At 47.7% G+C, this 10,331-nt stretch overlaps 1 protein-coding gene across 1 annotated transcript in view; it reads right to left on the minus strand.

The window, feature by feature from the left end:
• The window catches only part of GAS6 (growth arrest specific 6), a 45,213-nt gene that overhangs the window by 21,828 nt on the left and 13,054 nt on the right, over positions 1-10,331 (minus strand). Inside the window, exons 2-4 of the mRNA XM_023522905.1 lie at positions 7,655-7,679; positions 5,995-6,057; positions 382-509 (exon numbers count right to left, since the gene is read on the minus strand). Coding sequence (XP_023378673.1) covers positions 382-509; positions 5,995-6,057; positions 7,655-7,679 — 216 coding nt within the window. The remainder of the gene's footprint in view (positions 1-381; positions 510-5,994; positions 6,058-7,654; positions 7,680-10,331) is intronic.

Below are 10,331 nucleotides of genomic sequence, written 5' to 3' on the forward strand. Positions count from 1 at the left end.
AGGATCTGACTAGATGGCTTCTGACTGGACAGTGCCCCTGTCCCAGGAAGCAAAAGCAGGGCCTCTTGCACAGTCTAAATGTTCTTGCTCTTGTGAGGACTTGAGGGGCTGGGGTGCCCTGTCCACTCATCTTCTCCCTTTTGGCCCAGGAGCTGAGCAGAGGCTGGCTATTGAGAGCCCTGTCATGCTTCCCCACTCCTGTCTCAGCCAGAGTGGGCCAGCATGGCTGTGTCCCCAAGTGGGGCAGGGAGGGGGTTGTGGCAGGGAGAGGCAAAAGGGAGAAGGAAGACACAGCCACTCCAACCCGGGGGTCCCCTTGGGCAGCCCTGCAGGGGGGTCCCAATACCCACACCCTCAACTCTGTCCCATAATTGCACAGGCCTTACCTTTGTCACAGAGCCGTCCCCCCCAGCCAGCTTTGCACTGGCAGTAGAAGTTGCCCATGAGGTCTTGGCAGACTTGGGTCCCCTCCTTATTGCAGGGGTTTGGAGAGCATTGGTCAGGCAGGTCTGAGATGAAAGAAAGAAAAAATCATCCTGAACTGCTCCCAGTCAGCTAGGTGGGACCGGTCAGCTAGGAGGGACTGGTCACTGCGGGCAGGAGCACAGCCTCTCGCTGGGACCCTGGGAACACTGGCCCTTGGCAGGAGCATCTGCTGAGGCAGACCCAGGGCATCAGTGTCCCCTCTACTGGCCTGGGCTGGCCGCACAGAACCCTTGCCTCTGGGCAGGAGCAGGATCACAAAACGGGCTAGCCAGGTCCCTAGCCAGTTTCAAGAAACCCAGGTCAGCTTGGAGGGAGAAGCCACCTACCCAACAGGCCAGGGGGTTGGGGTCTTGGGCCTCAGGGAGCAGGAGAGGAGAGGAGTGGGCTGGCTCAGCCCCATGAGCTCACACCTCCCAGGGAGCAGGTCAACAGACCCCTAGCTGACCCAAGGGCCTTCTAGACAGATAAGGAACACTCGTCCATCCTCAGGGGGCATTCCCACCCTCTCAGGCCAGGCCCCTTGCCCACTCAAACCCTGAGCTCATCAACCTTCGCCAACATTCTCTCCACTGGGCTTGGCTGCTGCGGGAGCACTGCCCCCTTTTTTTCCCAGAAATCTGCCTGCACAGGACAGAGGATTGCCCCAAGCCCCAGGCTGCAATGGCCACTCCCAAAGCTTCCCACAGTGTCTCAGGGTGGCCACGCCCAGGCCAGATTTGCTCTGACCCACTCAGTGGGAAGCCATCTGTCTGAGCTGAGCATGTCAATCACTGGCACAATTTCTCTCTGTTTTAGGGCCTGTAGTTAAGAGACTATCCCAGTGGAGTGCCTTCCAAGGGCTCTCCATGTGATGAGGAGAAGCCTCCATGAAACGGAGCCCAGAACATCACCATCACGGCTAGACTTCAAGCAGCTGAGTGCAGAGCAGCCGAAAGTTATGATTGCACCCAGAGCTCCAAGAATCCTTCCAGGGGGCCCCTGGCTGAGCCACGGTGGGCCTGGCAGGGAGGCACAGGCCATTCCGTCCACTTCTCTGCCATCGCCGCTCAATCTGAAACACTGTGTGGGTTTTCAGAACACTGTGGAGAGGCTGGACTCCACCAGGCTGAGAAAGGCTAGTGTCTGCAGACACACACAATGGCTGAGAAATTTCTGTGATGCTGGAGAAATGCTGAGCTGGCCAGGCTCAGACAGGCTCTTCCTCTCATGAGCCCACAGACATTAAACATCTCCCGGTGACTCTCTGTCATTTTCTTATTTCTATTGTCCTCCCATCCAGAGTGGACATGCCTTATCCAGCCTCTGAACAGCATGGGGGTCCATGGCTGAGGTCCAAACTGAGGGCTAGGGCTGATTTGTTCACAGTCAGAGGTTGAGGGCATTTGGTGAACTCGCTGGTGCCTGCAGTGAGTAGATTTTACCTGAAGGCAAAACTCAGCTTCTCTTTGTTTTGTTTTTAGTTAAGGGCAGCTAGGAACATTTCCCCAAAAGCTATGAAGACTGTGATCACTCAGTCCAACTGGCCATCATAAATCCCCAGGCCAGGGCAGGTGGATGGCCAGGTAGCAGAGGGGCACCAAGGGCATGCTACTTGGCCCTGGCTCAGACCAGCTACACAGACATTCTCTCTAACACCAGCATCCACTGTGATTCACACCATGTAACCAGTATTGTTTCCAAGGACCGTGTATCCACCTATAGCACTTGAATCAGGTATTATCACTCTTTTGATTTACAAAGTGAATAGCGCATCTTAGATAATGTGACAGGTGGGTAGCATTGGAGAGGCTTGTCCAACTCCTTGATAACAAAGGTTCTCCAGCTTTTCCTCTCTGCCCCTGCTCCATGCAGATCTGAAGTCATCATTCATTCCACTGCCTGGTCTCTAGGAACAGGGCCACCGATTGCTGAGAGCACCAGGCCAGAGTCGGTCTTGGTATTACCACTGAGTTATTACGTATTTCTTAAAATGACTGATGTTTCTAGCCTGACTCCAAGTTTGGGCACAGCATTTTCTCCACAGGGCTTGTTCTTGCCACCACAATTAATTCCTGGTAGAGCTGTTTTCCTGCTGCCAGCACAGGAAATAAATGATCTCTGCAACTCCTCCAGCTCACCAGAGGTCTCCGGTCACCCCTTGTTGCTGGCACAGACTCAACACTCAACTGCGTTTTGCGTAACCTTGGCCATCCACGTGGTCCGGGCTCCCCACTCCTCCAGGCATCTGCATAATCAAGTCTGAAGAACTGGAACCTGAGTCTCTCATCGTGTTTTTCTTGTGACCTCTCCATGGCACACTTCAAAGTGGGCTTGTTTTGCATGATTACAGCCAACATAACACTTGCGAGTATAGACTGAACACAGGGTTACCCTAGTAATTTTGAGACACTGCACAGTTGTGGCATGGACTATAAATGCCTTCTACCGGTAAGCAGGTAGCAACTGGGTCCAGCGATCAGAGGAATTTGGTCACGAAACGGTGTGTCACCCCTGGCTGCCTCAAGACGCAGGTCAGCCTTGAGTCCCCATGTTGCTGCTCTGGCCACCTCTCCATGCTGCCACACTTGCTGTAACTAGGGTTACACTCTGGGGACAGAAGGGCTGGGGAGGGTGAGGTCAAGCCCAGTGCCAGGGCTGGAGAGAGGAAGGGAAGGATCTGCTTTCCTGATCTCGTCTCGGCAGGAAGGGGCTCCAAGGGAAGGAGGGTCAGGGATGCTGTGGGTGGGTGATATGTGCTGGGCGTGGCCGGTACGCAAGCCGAGATGGAACGGCTTGTTCACCTGACACCTCCCGCAACACTCGAAACAAGGTGCATACGGGCTCCCGTGGGAGGGAAGTCAGGGAGGTAGTGAGCATCTCCACTTGACATATTTGGTTAAAGATTTAAAGTTATTTCAGAAGTACACACATGCACATATGGCATAAAGCACTGGTTAACTTCGTCTGGAATTTGCCTAGAATGCCTAAGCTCCTCTTAAAACACTCAAGATCCCTGGGGCTGAGGGGCCAACGCCAACTTCTACTGGGATTGTTGAAAAGATTCCCATACAACACCCTTCCCTGAAAGAACTCCATCCACTGCTACTCTTATTTACTTCTCTGTTGGAAAGTTTATCTCTAGGACAAAAAGAAGGAGGAATAAGGATTTGAGTGCCTGAGGTATCCAGCCAACTCTTGGAAATTAAGACAAACCTTTGCAGGCCCAAGGACACCCACTTAACTGGCCAGCCTGTGAAGGGTTTCCGGCTAAACTGTGCCTCCGGAGGGAAGAAGCCATTTAAGAGATAAGGGGTTTATCTTGGCCTTGAGATGGCACGTTGAAGGAAAGGGAGGAAGGAACTTGTTTTTTGCTGTGGGCTGGAATGTGAAACATCTGCTGACAGCCAACAGAATGCCTTTCTCAGGTGCATTTTGCTCCCCCTTCTCAAAATTTGAAGTAAATGACAAGTTATAACCTGGAAAACACACTCCAATGCCGGGCCCACTGTTCTGACCAAAGAAGAAGGGCCGAGGGACTCTCCCTCACAAGGAGAATTGGGCCTGGGGCTCATCAAACACAGCCTGGCCAAATCCAAGCTGCACAAACTGATCCTGGGCCCTCCTCGTGGCGGTGCTCTGGCAAGAAGAGGGTGCTTGGGAACGAGGAAGGTTGTCAGTGAGAAAGCGCTGCCCGCCGCCCCTCCTCCCCCCACCCCCCCAGGCCTGGGGTTTGTTGAGGCTGAACACTTTGGCAACTAAAAGATGATCTCTTTGAGACCGTTGCTTTAATTTTAACAATAATGAATAACCAAAGCACTCAGTTCTGATAAGCCGCCCGTGATCACCAAATAAGACTGTTTTTAGGAAGAAACAGACGAAAATAGTGGAAAGTTGCCTGAATTGACCCCATGTGCACTGAGGCCTAGAAAGCGTATCTTAGAGGACCGTGTTATTTCAGAGTGACAGCGTTACAAGTCCATCTCCCCAGCAGTCTTTATAGGGTATCTCTGTAAGGATAGCAGAGCTCAAGCTTCAGAGACTTCCGTCAGCCCAGGCATCATGTGAGGTGCACAGACAGTGCCCCGGTTAAGTGCCCGAGGAGGATGCACTTGACCCACAGGGAAGGGAGGAGTGGGAAGCTTGCCCAGGATCACAGCGGGTCCTTGGCTGGACAGAGAGACCAGGCATGGGAGGCAACTTTCTAATCACTAGAAAGTGCATTTAATACATCTGGCGCAAGCAGCTGCATTAAATTTATCCTTTAAACATCAGCTTAGGAAACAACCCTGGAATTCTCCCTCCTTCCTCATCTCTTAAGCTGCCCGCCACACAGGAAGAGAGAAAGTCTCGATCCTATTAAGAAACTGTCTTTGCTAGTCAAACAATTTAAGTCACTTTAATGCCACGAAATCTCCCACATAGTAACAACATAATCTCAGAAAAAGGATAGTTTAAAATCCAGGAACTAATACAATCCGATAGATTGGAATACATACTTAAAAAAGAAGAAACCGGTTTAGCAAATTGACAACAAAAAAACTGCTAACTAAAAACAAAAAGCCAAAATGATACAAAGCTGAAACTGCTGTTATGCTTCCTTGTCTGCCTAAAGCCCTAATGAGGTCATGATTAACCCGAGAGGCTGAGGTCACAGGTTGACCCCTGGGGAGTCTGAAGACATTGGTTGACCCTGAGGGCAGGGGTTTGTTCCAGGTGTCCCTCGATGCATGGGCATGGGTTCTGGCTCTTTTGAGTTAACAGGTGTCTTTGTCCAAATAACAGGGCCCAGTCTGCTGTCCATCCACTACTGTGAGGCTGCCCAGGGGAGACAGGGGAGCTCCTGCCACACAGCAATGCTACTCCCCACTTCTCGCATTAAACTGATTATTTCTTCTGCTCATCTGGGCCAGGGCTGGCGTCTAGGATTGGGGGCAAGTCAGGTGAAGCCTGGGGCCTGCATATGGATGGAAGGGTGACCTGACACAGCAGCCCCACCGAGCCCTGGCCAGCCTGGGGCTGTGAGCAGTTCTGAGTCCGGCAAGCCTTCTAGGCTACCCCTGAAATGGTAGGTCTGATGCCAAGTGTGGGAAGAGTCCTACTATGGGGTGACTGGCTGTGTGCTCTGAGCTTTAGTTTTCATTACCTGTTGAACAGGTGAGGTAAAAAAACCAACACCATGGGCTTGGTGGTGACCGATTGGCTTGTACTTTGAAGCACTCGGACCAGCATCAGGCCCGGAGTCAGGCTCAGCTGAAGTGGTTATACAGTGTTATACATGGGTTACAATTCATGCAACAATTATGCCCTTGCAAAAGTTTAAATTTCATATCGTTTGCATTTCTTGCTATTCAAAACCAAAACATACTTGCATAAAAAAGAAAGTTTGGTGACAAGGGAGCGGACCTCAGGCAGGTGCTACAGCTCCTAAAGATAATGGAAATATTCAAGACCCCCCCGAAAACCACGACGAAGCTTAAAGTTACCCAAACGCAAAGGGCTTTGAGGAAGACAGGAAGGAGACATACTTACTTTGAACGCATTTAACAAAATCTGGGTGTTTTGTGTATGGAGATCCATATTTACTAATGCACTCTGCAAGAGAGAAATGGATGGTGTGTCATTCTTCAATCACGGGAGACGGAACAGACTTTAGAACTAGCAGTACGGTCTCTTAGACACCTTTGGAGAAGTAGATTATTCCTATTTGCTGGGATGCTACAGTCCTCCAGCAATAACACAGTTTAGCTTTTGTTAATACACTTTAACAAAACATTTTAACACTGATCAACAGGAAAGTGTCTCCACCAAAATGGCAGATTCTATAGCCAAAGAGTGTTACACACACAACCTGCAGCGTCTCCGGTGGGTTCCTTCTGTTATTCTACAGAAGAATCATTTGTAATATTCGGTAAGCTTTTTGACCGTTTAAACTTAAACTTCCATTTCAAGTTGACCCCTGTTTGTAAACAATGCCCTTAATTTGAAAGTCAATCTGCTTTGGAGAGAGCTCCCTCTATGCTGTCTGACATGCTAGATGGACAAAGAGTGATAATAGATGTTCCACACGGACATGGAAGTTTGGGGGGAGGCTTGGTATTTTCAGCACATGCATCCCAGGAGAATCTGCAAGTTGAACTTGTGCAGAATGGGTGCTGAGCTACTTCATCTAGTCCTTCCATAGGTCCCAACTGTTTCTCATGCCCAGGAGGACATCGACACCGGCAAAAGACAGTCCCAGGAAGGTGGGCTCATGGGATGACTGGTCATCTTTTGCCTCAGAAAACAAACCTCACATACCCAGGAGTGAGGCCTGAGACCGGAAGTGGACAGATTCCCAGCATTTGAGGACCAATTACTTGTTGCCAGATATGGAGCCAGAGAAGAGGGTCTAAGAGGATATAAAGTCAGAGGAAATTTTGCTTACATGTACTTTACAAAATTATAAAAAGAGAGACTCTGGAATACATATCTCTTGTTGTAAGTGAAATGCATTCAAAAGAAATTTTTAAATGGTATTAATTAAAGGAGCTCTTCTCAAGAGAATCCAGGGCCTCTTTTAGGTCGTCTGGGAGGTCAATGCCATTGTCCTGATAAGACTCAGCTGTCATTTGCCTTTTTCTTCTCATTCTCTCCTGAGTGTACAGTAGACTTTTCCAGAGGCCACCCTATACACAATGACATCACTGCTCAATGGCTAAGAGAGTGTTTGCTTGTACATTCCTATTGTTCAAATGAAACAAAAACATTTTTTAATGTTCTCAGTTTTGACTAATAGTATGATAAAGATTAATAAATGCAGCCCACATGAATGAAAGTTCTTTGGCACCCTCAATGATTTCAGAAGTATAGAGTCCTGAGATCCAAAAGCCTGAGAATTACTAAATAAATCATATTTCCAAATAATGAGCTAAGCCTAGACTCAGAGAAGAGAAGAGGTTTGCAAATAATGGCATTGGATTGAGGTTAACATGGATCATTACGGTAAAAAAAACAAAACAAAAAAAACCCCACAAACAAGTGTTTTGACCTGTGTACTCTGGATAGTTTCAAACTCACTGTGTGATTAAGCAACCTTCCCTCCAGGAACAACTTGGTAATGAAGTTTTGACCAATTGCTTCTCTGACATATAACATATATCTCCCAGCTATACTTTTATGACAACTAAAGGAAGCAGTGATTTAAACTTACCTAAATATCTTGGATAAAAATATTCCTGCAGAAAAAGAAAAAGGGTAACAGTTTACTGGCACAATACGAGGCTTCCTACACAGCACAATCAGCAGTTGGTTAATCAAACCTCTCCTTTCTTCCCCAACAGATAAGAACAGAGTCTCGGGGAAGCAGGTGTTTGAGGACAGTGGAGAATTTATCAACAACTGGCAGGGTGATAACCACCCAGAAAGCCACTTCCTGCCTTGAAGATCGTGGCATGAGGAAAGGAAGCAAGAAGAGCCAGTCCAGGTGGCTTCTGCAGGATGATGTTTGCAAAGCCAACACACTTTCCATAACCAGTAACAGAGATGTCATTTATAGTGACTTAGAAAGTGTCATTCAAAGTATCTTGTAGAAGGATGAGAAATACTGCAAGTAAAATCAAGTCTTAATCCTTTGTTGATGTCGGAGTCCTCACAGAAAAGTGGAGACCTTTGTGTGACTATCAGCACATAGGCACTGATTTGCATTTACTGTATTTGTAAAACAAAGTGGTTCTGGCTGAGGTTTGGAGAGTATAAGCAAGGAGTCCTTTTATTCATGAATGTAAATTAAGAGGTCTGCACTATACACAAAACTATCAAATAGAACTACCTGCCCTATCTCGGCCAGCAACAGGGACCAGCTGGGAAGCCCTTCAGAATCATTTTGCCCCAGCCACAGACTCCAGGCCACGGCCTGGTTAAAGTAGCTCCCACCAGTGTCCACTTTGATCTCCCCCTTAGGGCCAGTCATGGAGCAGTTTGGCCCTAATTACTCCCCTTAATGGAAAAAAGTGAGTAAGCAATGGCAGCCACTAGATGTTGGGTGTCAACTGCATGATGGTGCTGTTCTGTACTTTTACATTATTTTGTTTGGTTCTCACAACCACCTCCAAGGAAGGTCTTTTTAATTAACCCATTATCATGGATGAGGAAACTGAGGCTCAACATGGGTGGTGGAATTTGACTGAGGTCATGAAACTGATAAGGACTCCCCTTGGCACACTCCATCCCAAAAGAGCGTGGATGGCTGGTAATGGTCAGAGCCAGTTTGGTGTTTCGGCTTGTGTGACAGTTGCTAAGGTGACATTCAGTGCAAATGCCACCAAGACGCCAGGTTTGGAAGTCAGAGTTATAAAGTCCGGGAGGGGGACCACCCCCCATCCCTGTTGTGAGCATTCAGAGGTCTCTGACATGCTGGTTTCATTTCTTTCTCTTGCTTTAGGTCATGGATTGGCCAATTCTGAGCACAGGAAAGACAGGCAAGGCCAGGTGCACTCTGATGAAACTTCCCCGAGCAGAGGGTGGAGGACGGTTTGCTTTCTCCTTCACTGAATGCAAGCAAATAGTGATATCTTTCTGGGTTTAGAGAGAGAACAAAACCACGGGGCTTCGTCACAAAGGGAAGGGCTTTGGTTCTGAAATAAAATATTTAGAATGGATGCAAAAGGTTTCCACTCAGAGTTAGGAAACCAAGAATTAGACTAAGAAAGGACTGAAGACAATGAAAAACTATGCGGAAAGTACCTAATTATACATAACGTTACATTCCACAATTTTCTAGAAAGACATATTACATTTTTCAAAATCATGACTAGTTTACAGTTATGTATATTATAGTTTAATAACGAGTTCTACTGTTGCGAAAAAGCAATATTAATGGGAAAACTATGCTCACCTCCCTTCAGTTACCACACTCATAAGAATATGGTTTCTGAAACTACAGAGTCATAACCTGGTGATGATCTTTCTTAATTTGTGTGTTTAATTTATTTTGGGGTACAGGAAAGCCTGTGCTAATTTGCCTGGAGGAGAGATGGTAACCCTGAATAAAAGCAAAGCTAAGATGAATACACCTAAAAATGCTACACACACTCCCAAGAGAGATATTTCTAATTGTCTTTCAAAGTTCTGACCAAAGAGGCAGGCCTGTGGAAATCACCCTGAATAAAGGCGCCAAACACAGGACACAGAGCCAGTCCCATCTGCATCACAAGTTGGTCAGCTCATGTATCTCAGCCTGAGGCCCAGAGAGCCAGGGCGACTCTCATGAGCAGCACCCCACGGGGATCCAGAGAGCAGAGGCCAGAGTACAGATGGCCAGATTCAGAACCAGGGATCAGTCACATATGTGCTTACCGTCTGTCTTCTCTACCCCATGAAGAGCAAGACCTGGGTTATGGGGTTGTGTGAGGGCCAGGAGCAGGGGACAGGCAGACTAGCAGGAGGCAGGGACCACCTGGGCTGGAAATGGAGCCATTCGCACCCTGGCAATCATGTTTTTCTCAGGGATTTGCCTCTATTTTACTTAAACAGCTAAAGATAGAAGGAAGCGAGCAAAACCTCAGGCCACTAAACTGTGATCTGAAGCTCCATGAGGGGAAAGACAATATTTAATGTACCCAGCCTGGTGCTGACCAACCCCAGAAGGCTTTCAGGAGACATCACTGAACTGGATGGATAATGGATGGATGAATGAATGGATACCTAAAAGAGTAAATGAATGGATGGAAGAATGAGTGAATGGACAGATGAATGAATGTATGAATGGATGGTAGATGAATGAATGAGCAGGCAAACATAGGGTCCTACAATTTTTACTGAGTTGGACAAAGCACTGGATTTTTAAAAATTCAAGTATAGTTGCCATATAATATTACATTAGTTTCAAG

Source organism: Pteropus vampyrus, unplaced genomic scaffold (genome assembly GCF_000151845.1).
Source record: "Pteropus vampyrus isolate Shadow unplaced genomic scaffold, Pvam_2.0 Scaffold363, whole genome shotgun sequence".
Classification (NCBI taxonomy): domain Eukaryota; kingdom Metazoa; phylum Chordata; class Mammalia; order Chiroptera; family Pteropodidae; genus Pteropus; species Pteropus vampyrus.